The sequence below is a fragment of the Narcine bancroftii genome, chromosome 13 (assembly GCF_036971445.1).
Source record: "Narcine bancroftii isolate sNarBan1 chromosome 13, sNarBan1.hap1, whole genome shotgun sequence".
NCBI classification, from domain to species: Eukaryota; Metazoa; Chordata; class Chondrichthyes; order Torpediniformes; family Narcinidae; genus Narcine; species Narcine bancroftii.
In genome coordinates, this window is record NC_091481.1 from 86,383,777 (window position 1) to 86,409,548 (window position 25,772).

The 25,772-nt window shown below is 43.8% G+C and overlaps 1 protein-coding gene across 1 annotated transcript in view; it reads right to left on the minus strand.

Annotated features, from left to right (window-relative positions):
* Positions 1-9,884: 9,884 nt before the first annotated feature.
* LOC138748104 (uncharacterized) overlaps positions 9,885-25,772 on the minus strand; it is a 34,255-nt gene continuing 18,367 nt past the window's right edge. Inside the window, 10 exon segments of the mRNA XM_069907792.1 lie at positions 9,885-10,474; positions 17,706-17,728; positions 17,731-17,850; positions 18,994-19,173; positions 22,658-22,769; positions 22,771-22,800; positions 23,451-23,720; positions 24,177-24,224; positions 24,697-24,770; positions 25,260-25,411. Coding sequence (XP_069763893.1) covers positions 10,421-10,474; positions 17,706-17,728; positions 17,731-17,850; positions 18,994-19,173; positions 22,658-22,769; positions 22,771-22,800; positions 23,451-23,720; positions 24,177-24,224; positions 24,697-24,770; positions 25,260-25,411 — 1,063 coding nt within the window. The 3' untranslated portion in view covers positions 9,885-10,420.

Genomic DNA, 25,772 nt, shown 5'->3' on the forward strand with positions numbered 1-25,772 from the left:
TAGATAAATTAACAGAATGGTACAAACAAGGGGGCTTACAGCCACCAAACTTTAAGAATTATTATAGAGCAGCACATTTAAGATACCTATCAGATTTTTATCAAACAAGGGAAAAACCAGATTGGACCAGGTTAGAGCTAGATAAAATAGGGGAGAAGGTACCTGAACATATACTATATAACCATAACCATATAACAATTACAGTACGGAAACAGGCCACATTGGCCCCTCTAGTCCGTACCAATTTAAGAGAACTCCACTAGTACCACCTACCTGCTCCCTGCCCATAACCCCCCCAACCCCCTCACATTGTTCGATGTTCTGCTGCCAATCCAGACAGATTGTGGTCTTTCCATTAGGAAGTAAGTGGGATGAAAAGCTGGTGCCACATAGGAATTCACCAGTACTGCACCATCTGCTCAACATTTGGAAGAAGATTCACGTAGAAAGGAATAAAACAAATTGCCAACTACCAAAATTAATATTGACGCAAAATCAACTAATCCCCTTCACAATAGATAACCTTTCCTTTAGAGAATGGGAGAGAAAAGGAATCAAAAGAATAGAAAATAGTTTTTTGGGAAATAATTTATTATCTTTTGAACAAATGAAGGACAAATATGGTATAACTCACGGTACAATGTTGGCATACCACCAACTGAAAACCTACTTGAAGGACAAATTGGGAAACAGGCTGAGATTACCAGAAGGAAGCAGCTTTGAATATGTGATTACAGACACAATGATAATTAAAAGATTTATAACAAACATGTACATCAAACTGCAAGAGAAAGAGAATGAGGAAATAAGCTGTAAACCCAAACAAAAATGAGAACAAGATCTAAACAAAGATAAAGAATGAAACTTGGGAAAAGCTATGCTCCGGAACTATGAGAAATATAATAAACACGAGGTTACGCATGATACAATATAATTGGTTACACAGGTTATACACCACACCCCAAAAGTTAAATAAATGGGACCCGACAGTATCAGATAGATGTTTTCGCTGTAAGAAGGAAACGGGAACAACAGGACATGCAATTTGGGCATGTGAGAAAAGTGGAAAAGTTTTGGGAAGATCTAAATCAGGTATTAAATAAAATCACAAAAAACAACATCCCAAAAAATCCAGAGATCTTTCTTCTAAGTAATATAAAAAGTAAGGAATTAGGCCTCAAACTGGATGAAGCACAAAAAAGATTTATTATGATCGCCTTAGCAGGAGCAAAAAAGTGTATAATGTCAACCTGGAAATCAGAAGAGAGCCTGAGAATACAGCAATGGTACATGGAAATGAATCAATGTATTCCATTGGAAAAAATAACATATAATTTAAGAAATAACATCACAGTATTCGAACAAATTTGGGAACCGTACATGGAACATAACAGAGAGGACCTACCGCGGACCTCCACCACCTAAAATGATAGAATGAGAAGAAGACGAAATGAACTGACCCAGTGTGTAAAAGTAGAGGACACAATTTTCTTGTTTATTTTCATTGTGTGATGACATGGTTTAATGTATTCTATATGTTGAACGTTGAGTGGGTGGGGAGGGGGGTGGGAAGGAGGGAGGGGAGGGAGGGAAGGGAGGGGAGGGAGGGGAGGGAGGGGAGGGGAGGGAGGGGGAAAAAGGGGAGAAAATGACTGTGTATATTCAAGAGGGAAATGTTTGTGTGTATTTTGGTCAATATGGTTCATAGTGTGAAAAATAAATAATAAATTTAGAAAAAGGACAAATAAATTACATATAATCCAATGGAGATGAATGAGAACTTTAAGGAATTTTATGAAAAATTATACCAAACTGAGAACGAGGGGAAAGATGATAAAATAGAAGAGTTTTTAGCTAAAATTGAACTGCCAAAATTGCAAGAAGAGGAACAAAACAAACTGATAAAATCATTTGAAATAGAGGAAGTACAGGATATATTTAAAAAGCTGCCGAACAATAAAACGCCTGGAGAGGATGGATTCCTAATAGAATTCTATAAAACATTTAATGGAGGATTTAGACCAACTTATGCAAGAATGTATACATGTGAATCAGAAGACATAATCTAATTTCCACCATGAGGCCTAGAGATGCAGTTGTCTTTTGTTGGTCGCAGACTGTCAGGAGACCTTGAAGATAAGTAAATCATTTATTCAAAGAGATAAGCTATGAGTAAACAATTTTTGGGTAATATAAGCCATGATCCCACTGCTGAAGTTTGACACTCTCTGAGGGGTGGAAACGTCTCTCAGCAAGAAGAACTTATAGAGTCCAACCAACATCCCGGTCGGGGGAGGTGGAGAAGCTGCTACCAGCGCCCCCACAACCTACTACAAGTGTGTGGTCGTTGCCTTGCTTCGGCAGTTGGGACCAGTCCAGGCATTGCTAAGTGTAATTGGGAAGGGTTTGCATATTGTAGTTTGAAATCAGCTTTAGATTTAGTTATAAAGATTTGTATAAACTGAAGTGCTCTCGGCATGTCTCTCAGTTTTCTTTCAGTAGCTCAAACACTGTGACCAAAACGAACAAAATGAGAGGTACAAGTTTACCAGGGCACAAGGGAAAAACCAAAGGTACTGGAACAAATACTTTATAAGTGGGATGAAAAGCTGGTGCAAAATAAAAACTCACCAGTATTGCATCATTTACTTAATATATGGAAGAAGATCCACTGAGAAAGGAAAAAAAATGAATGACCAAATACCAAAATTATTATTGATGCAAAATCCACTAATCCCTTTTATAATAGATAACCTTTCCTTTAGAGAATGGGAGAGAAAAGGAATCAAAAGAATAGAAAATTGTTTTTTGGGAAATAATTTATTAACATTTGAACAAATGAAGTACAAATATGGAATAACTCACGGTACAATGTTTGCATACCATCAACTGAAAACCTACTTGAAGGACAAATTGGGATGCAGGCTGAGGTTACCAGAAGGAAGTAATTTTGAATATGTGATTACAGACACAATGATAATGAAAAGATTTATAACAAACATGTACATCAAACTGCAAGGGAAAGAGAACGAGGAAACAAGCTGTAAACCCAAACAAAAATGGGAACAAGTTCTAAACATAAAGATAAAGAATGAAACATGGGAAGCTATGCTCCGGAACTATGAGAAATACAATAAACACGAGGTTACGCATGATACAGTATAATTGGTTACACAGGTTATACATCATGCCCAAAAAGTTAAAAATAAATGGGACCCAACAGTATCAGATAAATGTTTTCGCTGTAAGAAGGAAACGGGAACAACAGTACATGCAATTTGGGCATGTGAGAAAGTGGAAAGGTTTTGGGAAGATCTAAATCAGATATTAAATAAAATCACAAAAAGCAACATACCAAAAAATCCAGAGATCTTTCTTCTAAATAATATAAGAAGTAAAGAATTAGGCCTGAAATTGGATGAAGCACAAAAAAGATTTATTATGATCGCCTTAGCAGGAGCAAAAAAATGTATAATGTCAACTTGGAAAATGGAGGAGAGCCTGAGAATACAGCAATGGTACATGGAAATAAATAAATGTATTCCATTGGAAAAAATAACATATAATTTAAAAAATAAAGTCACAGATTTGAACAAATTTGGCAACCGTACATGGAACACAACAGAGAGGGCTTGCCTCGGACCACCACCCCCTAAAATGATAGAATGAGAAGAAGACGAAATGAACTGACCCAGTGTGTAAAAGTAGAGGACACAATTTTCTTGTTTATTTTCATTGTGTGATGACATCGTTTAATGGGTTTAATGTATATGTTGAATGTTTAATGGGTTTGGAGGGGGGTGGGAAGGAGGGAGGGGGAGGGGAAATGGGGAGAAAATGCCACTGTGTATATTCAAGAGGGAAATGTTTGTGTGTATTTTGATTGATATGGTTCATAGTGTGAAAAATAAAAAATTATTTAAAAATCTCCACCTTCAAAGAGTTTCTTAAAATCTGCAACTTTATTATCTAAATTCTGCCTTGAAAGCAGGAAAAAGAATCTCAGGGTTGTATGTGATGTATGTACTCTGACAATAAATCTGAAATCTCAATCTATTAAAAAAAAACTTCCCCACACCAAGGAATTCAACAAGGAAATCTTGCTGAAAGGCAGTCAGATTCACACCAGAATTGCCTAAGCGCCTCTTTCAGACCCAGTCTGATTTAGAGAAGCGAGAGTCCCCCTAGAATCACCGATTGTCCATAGAATCAACCCCACAGCTACATTCCAGTCCAAACCCAAGCTCCAGATCCAAACCTCCGACACGGACAGAATCCCTCCAGCGCCCTCGGCATCCTGGTACCAATAGCCCACCGGCCAGTTCGAGCTAGACTCCAGCAGCCCACCGCATGCACTGGTCCCTCAGTTGCAGAGCACCCCTCACTGGTCCACTGCCACGGACACCGTCCCTGCAGGTCATCTCCTCCGCTTCTCCTTCTTGGACAGTACGTGACCTTCCCATCCTCCGGTACCCTGCTCCAGTCCTCCACTTCTCCACAGTCTGCAGCCCCTCGTGGCTGCAGCTGATATATTAATATTAAAGGGCCAAGGAAGTATTTTTAAATTTACTAACATTATGCATGGATCATGGCTGCTAATTTTTCTGTTTTTTTAGACCTTCAGCTTTTATCACCTCCAATGAACCCCTTTTGTGGGTCTGGATTCCTCCCCCAGCCAGCACGGTCTGAATTCTAAGACTAAGATTTCCTGCTTCTGACTCGTTCTGTTTTATTCCTCAAAGGGCTCAGGCCTGAAACATCAATGTTTTTACAACAATCACAGCAGATGCAAACTTTCATGTTTCACTCTTTTGGCCCACGAGCCCGGCTGCCCAATTACACCCATGTTTTGAATGGTGGAAGGAAACCGGAGCCCCCAGGGGACAAGGGGAGAACATAAAAACTCCTTAGTGTCGGACTTGAACCTCGGGCGCTGGCACTGTAATAATGTCGAGCTAACTTCCTCCACTACCTAAAACGATCTAAATTCACACATTGTAGAGCTCATCGAAAGAATCAGACTTGTTGATCCAAACCAAGGCTTTTATTAGCAAAAGACAGGAGCTCTTCACAGGTGGCCGACCAGTCCGGAATGATCCGACCTGGCTAGGGACACAACCCTTTAAGGCCCAGACAGTAGGCGTGGCTAAGCTCTCAGCCAATCGCTGTAAGCACAGTCTAGATCCTGTAACTATATACACTATATACATTGGTGATAGATCTGTACTATCTACATTCAGCAAGGTAACAGGCCCATAAGCCCATGCCGCCCAATTGACCTATGGAGGGTGGGAGGGACGCAGATACGGGAGAACATACAAACAGCCACAGATTCAAACCCCAGTCGCTGGCTCTCTTGAAGCTCCCTATCACTGACCAGTGGCTGCTCCGAAACACACGGATTTCCCCAGCTCTGTATTCACAGGGCCAACCTTCCCCTCACTCCCTCAATTCTCTTTTGTCTCTCCTGTCCTATCCATATCCAATTAACACCTTTTGTCTGTTGGTCTCTACTCCTCCCCCTGTCCATTCTTCCATCTCCCCAGCCTTTTAGTTCAGACACCTGACTGCTTTTTTCTCAGACTGTGATAGTCAGCCTGCACTGTAACAACACACAACAGAACCACAGAGCATACAGCCAAGTTTATTATATTGCTCTAGAGGGAGTAAGGGATGCAAAGAGGGTTAGAATGTGTCACACTCTTTGCACTGAACCTCACTCAAAGTACAGTCTTCTGGTAAACCTTTATGATGGTATATTTTTCACAAGTTGTTAAACAGATCTTCCTTCTCTAGCATCTGACATTCCTGTGTGACATTTTATAAATTCTTTAAAAATACCTTGGAGAAGGGCTCAGACCTAAAAAGTCCGTTGTTTTTCTTTACCCCCTATGGACACTGCGAGACCGGCCGAGTTCCTCCGGTATTTCTGTGTTTTTACTACAATCACAGCGTCTGCAGACTTTCATGTTGCAGTCACTATTTTTTTGCATGAAGATTACTGAATATTATCTCTTTTTTTTGTAGTGACCACAAAAATCAGAATTCTAGAGACAAAGAACCTGTTTGGCTGCAGGAAGTACGGATCTTGGTTCATGTGTTATTGTACAATGTGTGTGACAAGCTCCTTATAACATCGCTGTAAGGACTCGATTCAAACTGAAGCATTTGTCCTCTCTTCAGAAAGTGGACGAGAAGTGGGGAATTGTACACATTCAGAGATAGAGCCAATTACTGTGGCATCGAGTCCACGCTGCTGAAGATCCAGCTGCGCTGGATGGGTCACGTCTCCAGAATGGAGGACCATCGCCTTCCCAAGATCGTATTATATGGCGAGCTCTCCACTGGCCACCGTGACAGAGGTGCACCAAAGAAAAGGTACAAGGACTGCCTAAAGAAATCTCTTGGTGCCTGCCACATTGACCACCGCCAGTGGGCTGATAACGCCTCAAACCGTGCATCTTGGCGCCTCACAGTTTGGCGGGCAGCAGCCTCCTTTGAAGAAGACCGCAGAGCCCACCTCACTGACAAAAGGCAAAGGAGGAAAAACCCAACACCCAACCCCAACCAACCAATTTTCCCTTGCAACCGCTGCAATCGTGTCTGCCTGTCCCGCATCGGACTGGTCAGCCACAAACGAGCCTGCAGCTGACGTGGACTTTTTACCCCCTCCATAAATCTTCGTCCGCGAAGCCAAGCCAAAGAATTCACCAGCCAATTTAGGATGAATTGAATTACCGAATAAACCATAGTTTTTTTTGGGACCAATTTCTCAGGTCAAATTTGGTTGTGGGGGGTGGGGTGGTCAACTTTAACACGGGTCATGCTTCTGACCATGTTAAGTACCTACGTCTTTCAGTGGTAGGAGCTTGGATGGCTGGGACTGGGTGGTAATTCCCATTCCTAGTGTCAAGAGCTCAGATGGGTGGGCAACCGGGGACGAGGATATGCAGTCAGGGTGTCAGAAGCTCCAGTGGTCAGGCATCAGGAGCTCTGGTGGGCGGTCAGGGCGAGGATCTGCAGTCGGGGCATCAGGAGCTTCGGTGGGTGGGCAGCCGGGGCAACAGAAGCTCTCATGGGTGGGTGGCTGGGGCAAGGATCCGCAGCCGGGGCGTCAGGAGCTCTAGTGGGTAGGCAGCCAGGGCAGGGATCTGCGGTCAAGCATTGAAAGCTCTGGATGTTGGGCAGCCGGGGCAGGGATCTGTGGTCAAGCATTGAAAGCTCTGGATGTTGGGCAGCCGGGGCAGGGATCTGTGGTCAAACATTGAAAGCTCTGGATTTTGGGTAGCCAGGGCAGGGATCTATGGTCGGGGACAAAAATAGTTGGGGCCAACCTTTACACGGGTCATATAGATACCACGTGATTTTGGGGGAATTTTGGGGAGGGGGGTGGACTGATACACAGTAACACCAATTACACAAGTATATACTTACCTATTATCAGTTTAATGAACTGTTTTCATGAATTATGAGAACAATGGCTGCAGAAGAATCGACAGCAATGTCCTGATTACTGCTGCTGGGCTGATCAAGGCCAAGGTGTGTAAGATCAATACAGTGCATGTCTGCAGCATGAGGTTCCTAATCAGTGGTGTCTGGCCACAATACACTAGTGTACCTGACAAATGAGGTACAAGAAGCACCCATGGACCTTAATCGGGGCTCACATGTTCATAGATATCTACGGATTATGAACAAAGCTGTACATTAACTGAACAATGCAAGCTAGCAAATAAAGGATGCATGGTTTGAAGGACGTCGGGTCTGAACTTATTTCCCAGGTGTGAAACGAGAGAACAAAGCTCCACAAAGGGAACTCAGTTTGACGCCATTCAGGCCAAGACATCCCAGTGACGGAGAATCCAGAGGTCACCATCTCCAAAACGCACTGCAGTTCACTCACCTGAACCAGAAGCAAGGCAAGGAGATGGAGGGGGAGCAGGGTTCGGTGTTACAGCCATCTCCAGCTGCTCACATCCTCTCCACACCTGCAAACACCTCATGTGCCCTTCATTGTCTCAGAGTCCAAATCCTAGAACGCCCTCCCCAAATGCACACAGAACTCTCAACTGGACTACAGCTATTCAAGAAAGCAAACAGCTAGCTCCTTCTCAAGGGCAATAGGAGATGGGCAAAATCAGTTTTGGGCACTGGATTTAAGAAAGGACAAGGTGGCGTTAGAGAGGGTTCAGAGGAGATTTACATTTACTTAGAATGATACCAGGAATGAAAGGGTTAGCATATGACGAATGATTGTTGGCTCTTGGACTGGACTCGTTGGGGTACAGAGGACGAGGAGGGACCTCAGAAGCATTTTGAATGGCCCGGACAGAGTAGATGTGGGAAGGATGTTTCCCATGGTCGGGGAGTCTAGGACAAGGGGGCACAACTTCTGGACAAAAGGGCGTCAATTTAAAACAGAGATGCGGAAAATTTTCTTTCGTCAGAGGGTCACGAGTCTGTGGAACCTGTTGCCACAGTTGACTGTGGAAGTGAGTCATTGGGTGCATTTAAGGCAGAGATTGACAGGCATTTGTTGATTTGTCAGGGCATCAAGGGTTACGGGGAGAAGGCCAGGGAATGGGAGAATGGATTAGCTCATGGTTAGGATGGTGGGGCAGACTCGATGGGTCCAGTTCTACTCCCATATCTTATGAATAAATACTGGCTTTACCTAAATTCATAATTTTTTTAAAACCCTTTTAACTCCATGTCCTGGTTTTCAGGGACTACCAACAGGAACATATACTCCGTATTCCATTACTCTGGGACTGGTTTTATATCCAACCACCAGCTGGTTCATACTGGTGTTTATACTCTACAGGTTTACCCATGGACCCAGTCTGGAATATATCTGATGAAAGGTTAAAAATGGCCAGAGTCCAAAGGGTTAAACAACTCAAAAAGCATTCATCTAAAAGAAAACATAGAATACTACAGCACAGAAAGCAGACCATTTGGCCCCTCTAGTCTGTGCTGACCATCATCTTGCTAGTCCCGCTAACCCGCTCCCACTCCATAACCCTCCAGACCTCTCCAATCCATGAATCTATCCAATCTATTCTTAAAACTCAAGATCGAGCCTACGCATTCACCACATCAGATAGCAGCCCATTTCATACTCCTACCACTCTCTGAGTGAAGAACTTTCCCCTAATGTTCCCCTAAACCTTGATCTCTCAAATTTATCTCCCCCAATCTGTGGAAAAAGCCTTCTCTTATCCACTCTATTCCCCTCATAATCTTGTAAACCTCTATCAAATCACCCCTCATTTTTCTTTGCTCCAAGGAATAAAGATCTAACCTGCTAAATCTTTCCCTGTAACTCAATTCCTAAAGACCCGGCAACATCCTAGTCAATCTTCTCTGCTCTTTCAATCTTACTGCTATCCTTCCTGTAGTTTGGTGACCCAGAAGTGCAAACAATATTCTAAATTTGGCCTCACTAATGTCTTAAACAACTTTAACATAACATCCCAACTCCTGGAGTCAATACATTGATTTATAAAGGCTAAGATGCCAAAAGATTTTCTTTACGCCTGTGGCGCCACCTTCAGGGAACAATGTATCTGTATTCCCAGATCCCTCTGTTCTACCGCACTCCTCAGTGCCCGACCTTTCACCAGGTGCATCCTTTCTTGGTCTGTCCTTCCACAATACAACACCTCGCACTTGTCTACATTAAATTCCATCTGCCATTTTTCCAGCTGGTCCAGATCCCTCTGCAAACTTTGAAAACCTTCCTCACTGTCCACAACGCCTCCAATCTTAATGTCGTCTGCAAACTTGCTGATCCAATTTACCACATTATTATCCAGATCATTAATATCAACAATGGGCCCAGCACCGATCCCTGAGGGACACCAATGATCACAGCAAATAAGAAACTCTAAAGAAACAATTTATTAAAATAATTACAAAGATTTAAGCAATCAAGTTTCAATCATATCTTCATTTAAAGTGGTAAAGAAACATAGCTTTTTGTAAAATATAGAATTCCTTTTTAAAAAAGATTTTTTTGGAGGTTGTGTGCATGGATTCTGCTGAGTCACCAGCAGGAGGCAGCATGTCCGCTGTCCCCACTCTCAATGCAGCAGGGAACATCCCCGGAAAATGTCCACCCACACTGTCGGGACACCAGGCTGGCCAGGGGCAGTGTTAATGCATCAATCACCAGAAGAAAGGAATCCCCCGGCTTCTGAAGTCTTGCTCCTAAACCACAAAGGACTTGATGCAGGAGCAGGACAGGAGGCAGGCACATCCCAGGCAGGGGGGTGGGTGGAGGGGGGGGGGGTAAGGGGACAGGGCAGAGGCAACAGACAGAGGGTGTGTGGAAGTTCTTCCTGAAAATTAGAGCCATGCAGTTGCCGGCCTGCACACACTGCTCAGCTCTCCACGATGGGAATCCTGGACCCAGATATCATGGATTCAAGCGGTATCCAGCCAACCATACTCCAAACTGCTCTTCGATTTTCTGTTATTAAAAATAAAAATGAAGCAGGATGAAGTCTCGATGACCAACTCGACAACCGGCGCAGCGCAGGGAATTGGTGGACATAGACCAACCAGTGTTTTTGAGGCACTTATTCAGCTCCCTGGGCCTGATTAGACTGCACCAATCACCCTGCTGGCTTCAGTCAGTCCATGTGCAACCCATCCACCCCCATTCCCTTTCTCCCTGGCACGCTTGTTCCAGAGGTAACCCGGGGAGGTAGATGTTATATGCTGCACAACCTTCCACCCTCTCAGAGGGGGTAGGGAGGCAAAGGAAGAGTGGGTTCTGTAAGTCAAAATGGTGGCATCACTGTCGCTGGCGTGGGCACGGGGAAGCGGAGAAACAGTGCTGCTCCGCGGGGTCCAACTGCCTGGTTCTAACCCCAGTAGCTCTGAACAGGCTTTACAAAACATGTTCAAGGATCCAATGGTGTTGGGGGGGGGGGGGGTGAAGGAGGGAGGGAAGGGAGGGGGGAGAAGGGGAGAAAATGACACTGTATATATTCAAGAGGGAAATGTTTGTGTGTATTTTGGTCAGTATGGTTCATAGTGTGAAAAAATTTTTTTAAAACTTAAAAAAGGATCCAATGGTGTTTCTCAGCAACGAGGGGTTGCGGACTCTGGGGGAGCAGGGCACCAGAAATGGGGGGAATGCTCCCTCTCAGCGTTAAGGAGAAGCAGAGGTGGGGGGAGTCACGTGATGGAGTAGTGGCCGGACGGTGAACTCCAGCCCTCTCCAGAAAAGTCGGGAAAAACGAGAGAAAATACAAAGGCACAGAAATACAAGTTAAAGAAAAGTGAATATAAAGGTGGAAAGAAGATGGAGACAAAAGGAGAAAAATCAAAATCAACGGAAAGAAGAGAGGAAGAGAAGACAACGGAGGGAAAAGGTGAAGGCCTTACCTGTCCGAAGAGGCCCGCTGCGGAGAGAAGACCCCACTACCTCAGGTCGGTAGAAAGAGAACTACAACAATGGCTCACAGAGCCGAGTAAAAGTGCGCAACCGCGCATGCGCGACTCCTCGCGCATGCGCGATGCGCATACAAAAAAACACACCGACGGGAGGGGGGACCAGCTGGGGAGTCGATCTCCACAGCCGGCAACGACAGCTGCAGAACACCTGCAGCAAGAAGACACCACAGAAGACAATGGAAACAAGAAAGAAGAGGAGGAAAGGGCAGCAAAGAAACAACAGATGGTCAACCTAGAGGAAGAAGAAGAGGAAGAGGAAGAGTACAGGGAAATAGAAGAAGAAAAGATAGGCAAGGTAAAGGAGGTACTTGCTCTTGTTAGAGGATACATGGAGTCATTTAAAGAATGGCAAACACAGGAATTCAATGATTTAAGAAGAAGAATAAACAACACAGAAAAGAAAATAAATAAAATGGATATGACCTTAACAGAAATGGGGAAAAAAATGGACAAGATGGAAGAATGGGCAATAGCAGCAGAAATGGAGGTAGAAGACTTAAAAAAGAAATTGGAGGAATCTAATAAAAAAACTAAAGAGACACAAGAATTACTAGCCCAAAAAATAGATATAATGGAAAATTATAACAGAAGAAATAACATAAAGATAGTGGGCCTTGAGGAAGATGTAGAAGGCAAGAATATGAGGGAGTTTATAAAAGAATGGATCCCTAAGGCCCTAGGATGTCCAGAACTACAGCAAGAAATGGAAATAGAAAGGGCACATAGAGCATTGGCCCCTAAACCACAACCACAACAAAAACCAAGATCTATTGTAGTAAAATTCCTAAGATATACTACAAGAGAAAAGGTGCTGGAGAAGACAATGGAAAAAGTAAGAGAGGGCAACAAACCACTGGAGTATAAAGGGCAAAAAATCTTCATTTATCCAGATATAAGCTTTGAACTCCTAAAGAAGAGAAAAGAGTTCAATGCAGCAAAAGCGATTTTATGGAAGAAAGGATATAAATTTACACTGAAGCATCCTGCGGTATTGAAAATATTTATTCCAGGACAACAAAACAGACTATTCTCGGAACCAGAAGAAGCACGAAAATTTGCAGAACAATTACAAAAATAGACTGAGGGATGAAGACGGGTAATGAGAGCAAAAATTATCACGATTGATATGTATGTGGGTAAAGACAAAAATAGACTGAGGGATGAAGACGGGTAAGGAGGGTAAAAATGACCACGATTGATATGTATGCGGGTAAAGAGGTATAAGAGTGAATAGAGACAACGGGCATATGTGAAAGTATCTGTAATTAGAGGAAAACATAGAAAGTATAGACAAGAATTAATAAGGGAAGGTAATGGAATAGAGAGAATAAGGAGGGAACTAAAAGAGTGACCTTTGTGACATATAAAAAACGAAATCTTTTCTGGGGGGGGCTGGGTGGGGGGAAAAGAGCGGTCACTGCAAAATCAGTTGACGCTTGCGAGTGGATTCGCAAATCCAAATGGAGAGGGGAGATGTGGTTGTCCGACAAGGGATAAAGGGCAACTCAGGAGGGGAAGGGGAGATTGGGGATAAAGAAGATAGAAATAGGAGAATAAGGAAAATGTTGGATGTTGTAGGAATGTTGTCTGGTAAAGAGTTGAAAATAAGAAAACAGAAATGGAAAAGGAGGAAAGGTAATGATGGAAAAACGGAAAGAGAAGATAAACAAAATATAAAATGGCTACGCTGAACTATATGACTCTAAATATTAATGGAATACATAACCAAATTAAAAGGAAGAAACTACTAAATTTACTGAAAAAGGAAAAAATAGATATAGCATTTGTCCAAGAAACACATTTAACTGAATTGGAGCACAAGAAATTAAAGAGAGATTGGGTAGGACATGTAACAGCAGCATCGTATAATTCAAAAGCAAGAGGAGTGGCTATATTAATTAGCAAAAATGTGCCATTTAAAATAGAAGAGGAAATAATAGATCCAGCAGGGAGATATGTTATGATAAAATGTCAGATATATTCAGAGCTTTGGAATCTACTTAATATATATTCACCTAACGAAGAAGATCAAAAGTTTATGCAAGATATCTTTTTGAAGGTAGCTAATACGCAAGGGAACATACTAATAGGAGGGGATTTCAATCTGAATTTGGATCCAAATATGGATAAAACGGGGAAAAAAATTAACAGGAAGAACAAAGTAACCAAATTTATAATTAAATCAATGCAAGAAATGAAACTTGTGGACATATGGAGGAAACAAAACCCAAAAGAAAAGGAATACTCATACTACTCGACTAGACATAAAACATACTCAAGGATAGACCTATTCCTGTTATCAGCCCACATACAAGGGAGAGTTAGGAAAACGGAATATAAAGCTAGACTATTATCGGACCACTCACCCCTGTTATTGGCAATAGAGCTAGAAGACATCCCTCCAAGAATGTATAGATGGAGATTAAACCCCATGCTACTTAAAAGACAGGATTTTAGAGAATTTATTGAAAAACAATTAAAAATGTACTTTGAAGTAAATACGGAATCAGTGGAAGATAAGTTTATACTATGGGACGCAATGAAAGCATTCATTAGAGGGCAAATAATAAGTTATGCAACCAAGATGAAGAAGGACTATAATCAGGAAACAGAGCAGTTGGAAAGGGAAATAATAAACATAGAAAAAAAATTAGCAATAAAGGAAGATACAACCAAAAGAAGAGAATTGGCGGATAAAAAAATAAAATATGAAACATTACAAACATATAAGGAGGAGAAGAATATAATGAAGACAAAACAGAAATATTATGAACTAGGGGAAAAAACACACAAAATCCTAGCATGGCAGCTTAAGACAGAGCAAACTAAGAAAACGGTATTGGCAACAAGGAAAAAAGACAAACAAATTACATATAATCCAAAAGAAATTAAGGAAAACTTCAGAGAATTCTATGAACAATTATACCGAACCGAAAACGAAGGGAAAGAAGGGAAAATAGATGAATTTTTGACTAAAATTGAACTACCAAAACTACAAATAGAGGAACAAAATAAATTAACAGAACCATTTGGAACAGTAGAAATAAAAGAGATAATAAAAAATTTACCAAATAATAAGACACCAGGAGAGGATGGACTCCCAATAGAATTCTACAAAACATTTAAAGACCTAATAATACCGCCCCTCCTGGATGTAATCAACCAGATTGATGAGACACAAAACTTACCAGATTCATGTAAAACAGCAATAATTACAGTGATACTAAAACAAGGGAAAGATCCACTCTCACCAGCGTCATATAGACCAATATCTTTGCTAAACACAGATTATAAGATAATAGCTAAACTATTAGCGAACAGATTAGCAGAACAGGTACCGAAAATGGTAAATTTAGACCAAACTGGATTTATCAAAAAAAGACGCACAACAGACAATATTTGTAAATTTATTAACTTAATTCATGCAGTAGAAGGAAATAAAGCACCGGCAGTAGCAGTTGCTTTAGACGCAGAGAAGGCCTTCGACAGAGTAGAATGGAATTACTTGTTCAAAGTATTGCAAAAATTCAGTTTACCGGAGAAGTATATTAATTGGATTAAAGCATTATATAAGGGACCGTTAGCGAAAGTGACAGTAAATGGACATGTATCAAAGCAATTTAACTTAAGCAGGTCAACGCGGCAGGGATGCCCACTATCACCATTATTGTTTGCGCTAGCTATAGAACCACTAGCAGAATCGATAAGAAGAGATAATAATATAAAAGGAATAAAAATAAAAGACAGGGAATATAAAATCAGTCTGTTTGCGGATGATGTGATAGTGTACTTAACAGAACCAGAACTATCAATAAAAGAACTATATAAGAAATTGAAGGAATATGGAGAAGTGTCGGGATACAAGATAAACGTAAATAAAAGTGAAGCAATGCCTATGAATAACGCGGATTTCTCAAAATTTAAGGAGGAATCCCCATTCAGATGGCAAACGCAGGCAATAAGATACCTAGGTGTGCAAATAAACAAAAATCTAGGCCAATTATATAAACTCAATTACAATCCACTAATGAAAAAACTACAGGACGATTTAGAGCATTGGAAAGAGCTACCACTAACACTGATAGGAAGGATAAACTGTATTAAAATGAACATTTTTCCAAGGATACTATACTTATTTCAGGCATTGCCAATACAACTGACAGAAAAATTCTTCAAAGAGTTAAAGAAAATAATAAGGAGATTTTTATGGAGAGGGGGGAAACCGAGGATAGCACTAGACAAATTAACAGAATGGTATAAACAAGGAGGCTTACAATTGCCAAACTTCAAAAATTATTATAGAGCCGCACAATTAAGGTACCTATCAGATTTTTATCAAACAAGGGAAAAACCAGACTGGACGAGACTAGAATTAGATAAAATAGGGGAAAAGATACCTGAACACATATTATATAAATGGGACGAAAAATTGGTACAACATAGAACTTCTCCAGTATTACACCATCTCCTCAATATATGGAAGAAGATACATGTAGAAAGAAATAAAATAAATTACCAAATACCAAAACTAATATTGACGCAAAATAAGCTACTCCCTTTTACAATAGACAACCTTGCCTTTAGAAAATGGGAAAAAAAGGGATTAAAAGAATAGAAAATTGTTTTTCAGGAAGTAGATTCTTATCCTTTGAACAAATGAGAGATAAGTACAATATAACGGGAGATACAGCGCTGGCATATTACCAACTGAGATCCTACTTGAAAGATAAATTAGGAAGCAACTTGAGTTTACCAGAGGGAAGTAACCTTGAATATGTGATTACAGATACAATGTTAATCAAAAGATTTATAAAAAATATGTATATTAAACTGCAAGAAAAGGAAAATGAGGAAACAAATGGTAAAACTAAACAAAAATGGGAACAAGATTTAAATATAAAGATAAAAAAGGAAACATGGGAGAAGTTATGCTCTGGAACGATGAGAAATACAATAAATACGAGGCTGCGTATGATACAATATAATTGGTTACACAGACTATACATTACACCGCAAAAGTTAAATAAATGGGACCCAACAGTATCTGATAGATGTTTTCGATGTAAAAAAGAAAGGGGAACAACAATTCATGCAATCTGGACATGTGAGAGAGTAGAAAAATTTTGGGATGATCTCAATCAGATATTAAATAAAATAACAGAAAACAATATACCAAAGAATCCAGAGATCTTTCTCCTAAGTAACATAAAAAATAAAGAATTTGGAATTGACTTGGAGGATGCACAAAAAAGATTTGTTAAGATAGCCCTAGCTGTAGCAAAAAAATGTATTATGTCAACCTGGAAATTGGAAGATAATTTGAAAATACAACAATGGTATATAGAAATGAATAAATGTATTCCATTAGAAAAAATAACATATAGTTTAAGAAATAATATTGAAATATTCGAACAAGTATGGGAGCCTTACATTAAATACAATAGCGAAAACCTACCGGGAACAAACATTACCTAAGTTGATGGAAGGAGAAGAGAAGAAAAAAATGGACTCAGTAGAATTTCTGGTGTATTTTTGTTGAATGACAACATTGTCTAACTGAATTAATGCAACCTAGATTGTATAACTAAAATGGATGAGAGGGGGGAGGGATGGGGGGGTGGCTTGGGAGGAGGGAGGGGGAGGGAGAAAAAGTCACTGTAAATGTGTGGAAAAGAAAAAGTGTATATCATGGCTATTGTGATTTATGGTGTGAAAAATAAAAAATTAAAAAAATAAAAAAAAAAAAAAAAGGAGAAGCAGAGGTGACGACCCTAAGGGAAGGCGACCCTGCAGGGAAGGCGATCACAGGAGCAGACCAGCAAAGGGCTCAGTGGTTGCAGGACCCACACAGGCTATGGCTGTGGGCAACTTATGGTCGGGGAACCCACGTGGGCTGTGGGCTGCTGGAAACTGGTTCATGGGAACCAGGTATCGGAGCCGGGATGCGAGAGGGCGCTGAAGGGCAAGATGGGTTCTTCCCGAAGGGCCCTTCCCGAAGGGCCTTGGGCACTTTGTCAGAGGTTTGGATCTGGAGCTCGTATGGCTGATGGATTGAACATTTAGTCCGTGCGGTTGCAGGCGGGAGCACTGCAGGCAAATCCACGGACACTCAGTGACTCTGAAGGTACCCTCGTTTGCTCCTTTCTCTTGCACTGTAAGGGGCACCAGGCAATGCTAATGGTGACTTTTTGCAGATGGCAATTTTGTGTAATAAAGAAATCTTGACCATTGAGTCTCACCTGTCGGGCTTGCTGTAGGGAGGGGGATCTTCTGTCGAGGGAGGGTACATGTTGGCGCAGTGGGCTGTGCCGTTGATGACCACAGCCACTTCTGTGCGGCTCTGGTTCTTCAACACACTCAGGGCATGCCAGGGATCGATGTCACCTAGAGGCAGAGATCAGTTAAGAGCAAGACGCAGGCATGCAGTTCAAAACAGGCCCTTTGGCCCATCTTAAAGGCTAGTCTCATTTGCCTGCATTCAGCCGAATGCCTCTCTCCTTTTCCTATCTACTGACAGATCTCTGTGTCTTTAACTTTGTAATTATCCAAACCTTTACCATCCTCTGGCAGCTCATTCCTCACCCACACCTCCTCGTGTTGAAGGGAGGAGGGGGCGGGATGGAGGGAGAAGGTGCCCCACTGGTCCCTTTGGAATTTTTCCCCTCTCATCGTAAACCTCTAGTTTTAGATTCCCTACCCAGGGGAAATGACTATTCAGTTCATCTGTGGCCTCAGGTGAGCGTATTAGGTTCCCGAACTGAGGATACAGAAACAAGGGGCCATGTCTCATTCCAAATAGGATTGGTAACTGCAAACTAACAGGAATGCTTATCCCAACTGCCCGAACAGAGTAGTGGCAAGGTTGTTTCCCATGGTTGGGGAGTCTCGGACAAGAGGGGCAACTTCAAGATTTGTGGATTGCACTTTTCCTTTTCGACATAAACAGACCACTTCGGCCCATGAGCCCATGACCCCCAATTAACCTGCCAGATATGTTTCGAACGGTGGGAGGATACCGGAGCCCCCGGGGATATCACGGAGGATGTACAAACTCCTTACAGAGAGCGGGGGATTCGAATCCAGATCGCTGGTGCTGTAACAGTGTTGCCCTAACCTCAACACTAACCGTGCCATCCAGGACCCCAACATCTGCAGTCTTTTCTGATCAACTCCTCTAACCTGGACAATTTTGCTGTAAAGGATGTTAAATCTGCAGTTTGAGAGTTTTAATTTAAATATTGATCAGTACCTCCCCCGTCCGGAGGGTCAGGAAGTCTCCCAGTGCGCCCCTCAGCTCTGTCACCATCCATTACCACTGCAGCACCCTCCCCCCACCACCAAACTCCCGGACTTGGAGAACCAGGACATGGCTCTCTAAACCAACCTCCTCCAGTCACCAAGTGCTCTGGTAACATTAATTCCCACCAGAGCCAACTGTGGGATATGGTTACCACTCCCCCACTCTGATCTCTTTCCCCCTCCCCCCCAGTCACCAGCTCCCCCCCACAACCAGTCCCCCACACTCACCGTTGACGAAGATGACGCGGCTGGCCTTGGGCTGGTCAGCCCCATAGAAGTCATTGGTGAAGCTGACGGCTTGCTGCACATCGGGGGCAGTGATGCCAAACACCTGTGCACAGATGTCCAACTGAGACGGCAGGGTCAGCCAGCGGGAAAATGGGCACTGGGCATCCTTGCACGTTTGGTCTGGACGTGAGAGGGGAAAGAGATTCCATTTCCATAAGACCATTCAGCCCATCGAAGCGATACCACAATTCTAATCATGGCTGAAATATTCTTCCTCTCAACCCCTGTCTCCTGGTTTCTCCCGGCAACATTCAACCCACTTACTAATCACCAGTTCCATCACCTGGACAGAGTCAGGGGGATGCTGGCATTCTCCAGAGGAGTGAGAAAGCATCCCTTCCCCCCCCTCCTCCCCCCCGACTCACCATGCCAGGAGAGCATCAGTGAGAGAGATCCTTATGGAAACATTCCCCACCTCAAAAGGGTGAACGGGAAGAGCAAGAATCCTTGGGGATTCAATAGTCAGGGGAGCAGACAGGAAATTCTGTGGCTGAAGAAGAGACTCCAGGAAAGTGTGTTGCCCCCCGGGTGCTCGGATCCAGAATATCTCCGATCGGGTACAAAATATTCTTCAAGGGAAGGGTGAGCACCCAGAGGTCATGCTACAAATAGGCAGGAATGGGGTAGACTTCCTGCAAAGTGAGTTTAGGGAGTTAGGAAAGACACTGAAGAGCAAGACCTCCAAGGTGGTCATTTCCAGATTGATTCCGGTGCCATGAATTAGGTAAGAACAGGAAGATGGTGTAGACAAATGTGTGGCTGAGGGGGCAGGGTTTCAAGTTCTTGGATCATTGGAACCTTTTCCGGGGAAGGGTGACCTGTGCAAGAGGGACGGGATGCACCTGAGCTCAAGGGGAATCAGTATCCTGACAGGGAGGTTTGCTAATGCTATTGGGGTGGGGGGGGGGGGGGGGAAAGGGTTTATCTAGATTTGCCGGGGGCTGGGAACCAAAGGGAAGAGGCAAAGGGAGAGGCAGTTGGCACAGGTAGGGATAGCTGGTAGGGGGTTTGTGTGGAAGGACAAGCAGATAGGGCAAAGTTGCAGCCATGGGGATGTGTTGCCATGCAACAGGTACACAGAGTTGAATGAAACAAATAAAGGGCTAAAGATTTTGTATTTAAATCCCCGCAGTGTAAGGAATAAAGTGGATGACCTTGCAGTCCAGCTACAGATTGGCAGGTCTGATCAAGCAGTCGTGGGTGAAGGGTGTATGTCATTGGAGTTGGGTGTGGAAAGGATAGGCAGGTGGCTTTGTTGGTGAGGAACAACATTACCTCATTAGAAAGAGGTGACAGGATCAGAAGATTGAGAATCACTGTGGCGGAGTTCAGAAATGGCAAGGGTAAAAGGACATTGTTGGCTGTTATATACAGACCTCCAAACAGTATCTGGAACGTGGACAACAAATTCCAACAGATAGAAAAGGCGTGTCAGAAGGGAATGTTATGGTCGTCATGGAGGATTTTAACATACAAGTATATTGGGGAAATCAGGTTGGGACAGGATCTCAAGAGAGAGGTTTTGTAGAAAGCCAACGGGATGGATTTTAAGAGCAGCTTGTTGACTAGCCCACTAGGGGATGGGCTGTTCTGGATTGGGTGTTGAGCTGTTCTGGTTTGGGTGTTGAGTATTGCACCTGAGATAATTAGTGAGGTTAGAGTAAAGGAACCATTAGGGGGCCTGGGATCACAATATGATCGAGCCCAATTTGAGATTTAATAAGGAGAACAAATGTCAGATGTATCGGTGTTTCAGTGGGGATTATAGCGACGAGAGAGAGGAACTGGCCAAGGGGCAGAGAAATGAGGAAGGTGCAGGATAAATCCAGACCAAAAATGAGGAAATATTCCAATGGGAAAATGTCATAACTGTGGCTGATGAGGGACGTCAAAGCCAACGTGAAAACAAATGAGAGGCTTTCAAGGACGCAAATATTAGTGGGGAGGTAGAGGAGTGGGAAATTCTTTAAAAACTTACAGAAGGTAACTAGAAAACTCAAAAAGGTGAAGTATGAATGTAGGCAAATAATATCAAAGGGTACAAAAAGCTTCTTCAATGTATAAATTGTAAAAGAGAGCCAAGAGTAGGTATAGAAAATGATGCCGGTGAAATAATAATGGGAGACAAGGACTAAACAAATATTTTGCATCACTGCGGAAGACACAAGCCGTGTGCCAGATGTCGAAAGGTATCAGGGAAGGGAAGTGAGTGCAGTTACTATTTCAGGAGATAAGGTGCTCAGAAAGTTGAACGGTGTCAGGGTGGATAAGTGTCTCGGACCAGATGGATCGTCCCCTCAGGTCCTGAGAGAGGTAGTGGTAGAGATTGTGGAGCTATTGGTATTGGTCTTTCAGGAATCAATAGATGCTGCTGTGGTCCCGAAGGATTGGAAAGAGAGTAAGCAGGAGAAAGGAAATTCTCTTTAACCTGGTGTCAGCAGTTGGGTCAATGTTGGAGTTGATTGTAAAAGATGAGGGTACGAACGCACATGACAGGATGAGCCAAAGCCAGTGAGGTTTCCTTAAGGGAAAATCTTGTTTGCAAACCTCTTGGAATTCTTTGAGAAAGTGAGAAGCCAAAGGATGCTGTGAAGTTTCAGAAGGCCTTTGACAAGGTGCTTTTTAATGGTTGAGATTATGGAATGAATGACTTTGTGGCCAAGTTTGCAGATGACACGAAGGTAGTTGGGGAAACACAGAGGCTGCAGAAGGACTTGGATCAAGACAATGAGCAGAGAAGCGGCAAATGCAATATAAAGTCAGAAAGTGAACGGTCATGAACTTGGGTTCAATTTTAATGGGCAGACGATTTTATAAATGGGGAGACGATTGAAAATTCCTTGATGCAAAGGGACCTGGGAGACCTGGTGCAGGACAGCGTGAAGGTAAATGAGCAGGTTGAGCTGATGGTGAAGGAGGCAAATGCGAAGCTGCCGTTCATTTCAAGAGGAATAGAATCAAAGAGCAGGGATGTGACGTTGAGACTTTATCAGGCCTTGGGGAGGCGTCACGTGGAGATTGTGAGCAGTTTGGGGCTCCTCATTGAAGAAAGGACGTGCTGATGTTGGAGAGGGTTCAGAGGAGGTTCATAACGATGATTTGGGATGAAAGGGTTATATGTTTGACAGCTGTACTTTATAGAATGTCTGTACTTTATAGAATTTAGGAGAATGAGGGGGGATCTTATTAAAACATTTTAAATGTTGAAAGGCATGGATGGAGTAGATGTAGAAAGGTTGTTTCCCATTTTGGGAGTGACTAGGGACAAGAGAGCAAAACTTCTTAGACGCAGAGGAATTCCTTGAGCCAGAGGGTGGTGAATCTGTGGAATTGGCAGTTGGTTGTTGGGTGTTTTTAAGGCAGAGATTGATAGGTTCTTGATTAGACGTGGAATCAAAGATTATGGGGAGAAGGCCGGGCAGTGGGAAAATGAATCAGCTCATGATTGAATGATAGGGCACAGTCAAGGGGCTGAATGGCCTATTTCTTGTCTTGTGGTCTATTTACAGCAATCATACTAGAATCCCCTGCCCCACCCTCCAAAAGGAATCATCAACATCCACCACTGGTGACGGGGGATGGGGGGTGGAGGGACATGACTCACAGTAGCCAAATTCTCTGCAGGTCTGGTAGTACCACTGCCTCACCCCCACACCGAAGGGCTTTATTACTGTGCTTCGCAGATCTGCCAGTGTATTCTGGTGCGAGTTGTCCGTTGCAATGCAGAGACATCCTTTTCATGTAGTCCTGGGAGGGTCAGACAAGAGATACCAGATTTCCCACCACGAATCAACCCACCTTTCTCCTCACGCCGTCCTAATTCCCACACAGTCCCTCAGAATTCAACCGCCAGCAAGTCAGCATGGACCCGATGGCCCGAACAGCCTCAGCCTGGAGCAGGTTGGGGGAGCAAGGACTCCCTGTTTCTGATACAGAACTGCCCGAGTGGGCCAGTAAGGACCATGCCAACTTCCTCCTCTAAGTTCTCCTCTCCCCAGAATCTAATCCCCCTCCTCGGCCTCCCATCCAATGTGAGGCTCTACCATACCTCACACCTTCTCCCTATGCAGATGCTCCCCTCCCCACCATTCGAGGCCTCCTCCTTGCCTGCCCCCTCCTTGACTGCCATCTCCATCCCTGATTATCTTCCAAGCCCACTCTCTCTCCCCCCCTTTGCCCACACTCTTCTCCTTCCCATTCCAAGGGCCTCCCCTCCCCACTTCCCCACTACCCAAGGCCCTCCCTCACACCCATCCACCCTTGCCCACCTTCTCCCCCTGCCACGACCACACTCCCCCCCCCACACCGATCCGAGGCCCTCCCCTCCCTTCCCTACTGTCCCAAGGCCTTCCCCTGCCCTTTCACATCCACCATCCCTTCCCCTGACATGCTCCTACCTGGTTGACGGCCACCAGCCTCTGGTAGGGAGAGCCCAGGCTCAAGTTGGTCATCACCTGGCACAGCTCGGCAATGCTGTGTCCCTGCACCTCGCCGTTGTACTGTACGGTCCCCATGATGATGTCGGCCAGGTTGGAGGCCAGCTCACTGTAGTCCTCAGTTCCATTCAATCGCTGACACGACCGGAAGTCTGCCTCCAGCACTGAGGTCTCTCCCTGAGCTAGGAATCCGTCCAACTGGCTGAAGGCCTGAGCCACAGCGTCCCGACACTGTGTGTGTTGGGGGGTGGGGGGGGGGGGCGGCATAGGCAGGACCACAGCCTGAATTATCAAGGGGCCAGAACCGTCACCATTCTACCAAACAAGCCTGCTAACCCTCAAACGCCAACCCGACTTTCTCTTAAACATCTCCCTCTCGCATTCTATCGCTCATCTACACATCAGGGGCAAATGGATCGGGCAATTCCCCCAACCTACACATGTTTGGGATGGGGGAGGGAACCGGGGCAAACAAAAACCAGTGAGTCAAAGTACCATCCGTGGGAGAGAAAGAAAGGTTACTGTTTCAAGGCTAGGACCCTTGGAGACTATGGGAGGGCGAGACGGGGGCCACTCACAGGAACGAGGTAGAACCGGATGACATGTGGAGGTGGGCTGAGTCTGCAGGGGGCCAAGTCCACACAGGAGACAACAGCTAGCTAACAATGCACTGAAACGCATACACACCTTCATGGACCCTCCGACAACTGGGTTGGACAGACTCTGAGACACCACCTGTAAGACAGGACCAAGTTTAACGCTGTAAAACCTGCCGTACACGTGTGTGACAGAACAGAGGAGAGGTTCTGTTATTCTGTCTGTCTCCCAACTATTTAATGTTTGCCTCTATTGGTCCCCAGGTTGTTGATTTATGCAGGTAAGTAAGAAAACCCACACTCTGGGCTCAAGGGCAACGCACAAAGTTCTGGAGAAACTCAGCAGGCCATGTCACTGCCCTTCTACGTCTTGTGGCGCCTGTGTGACCTGCAGTTCCTCCAATACTTGTGTCTCACGTAATGCAGGTTTCTCTTAAAATAAAACTTTAGTTAAAATACATTTATGTGGACTTTTATTATCCAGCTCCTCTCAAAAAGTACTTGTGTAATACTTGAGTTTTTTGGAGTAATTCTTCAGATCAAATTCAACTTTTATACGGGTCAAACTTTTGACCTTGAATAAGCACCTGAGTTGTTCAAGGTGTCGGTACCTCAGATGGTCGAGTCCGGGTGGCAAGTCTGTGGTCAGGCCATCGGGAGCTCAGGTGCCAAGGGGAGCTGGGGCCTTGGTGAGAATCCGCAGATGGGGTGCCAGAGAACTCAGAAGGCCGGGCAGGCGGCCAGGACGCCGAGAGGTCGGATAGGTGGATGGCCAGGGCCAAAAATATGCGGGGGGAGGGGCGGGGGGGGGGTCAACTTTTACATAGTCCTTATGGAAAACGCACGATTTTTGGGCCAGGGTTGATTTTTAGACTAGTATATACAGTACATCACAACGACTTCATCCTCAAAACCTCTGGTGAGTTAGTTTGTCGGATAGGTGGATGGCCAGGGCCAAAAATATGCGGGGGGGGGGTGGGGGGGCGGGGGGGTCAACTTTTACATAGTCCTTATGGAAAACGCACGATTTTTGGGCTGGGGTTGATTTTTAGACTAGTATATACAGTACATCAGCAACCACTTCATCCTCAAAGTTTCTTTTTAATAATTTAATAATTTTATTTACAGCACGGAAAAAGCTGATTCCGGTCACTCGCCACCAAAATTAACCAACAGACCCTGTAAGTTTTTGAATGGTGGGAGGAAACCAGAGCACCCGGAGGAAACGACACAGACGTGGGGAGAACGTATAAACTCCTTACAGACTGCGCCAGGTTGGAATCCAGGTCTCTGGTGCTGCCCTTCCCAAATCCATGCTGCGTATTCCTGATGGAACAAGTTCTATCCCGATGTCGCACTGTTTCTCCCTTTATGGCAGCTTCGTGCACTTTTTTCCCAACTACAGAGTTAAACTAACAAGCCTACAGTAACCTGCCTTTTGTTTCTCTCTGCTTCCTTCTCCCATTCTGATAGTGGTGTGAAATTTGCTGACCTTCAATTAGCTGGAACCTGTCCAGAGAATTTTGTGAGTCGCCACAAATATATCTGCTACAACTTTCTCTCAGTAACCAGGGGACTGAGCGAACTCTAAGCTCACGGTTTTGCTCAACAATCTGATGGATGGATCCTGAAGAAAGCACGTCAGCGCCTCTTCTTTCTCAGGAGTTTGTGGAGGTTTGGTACAACA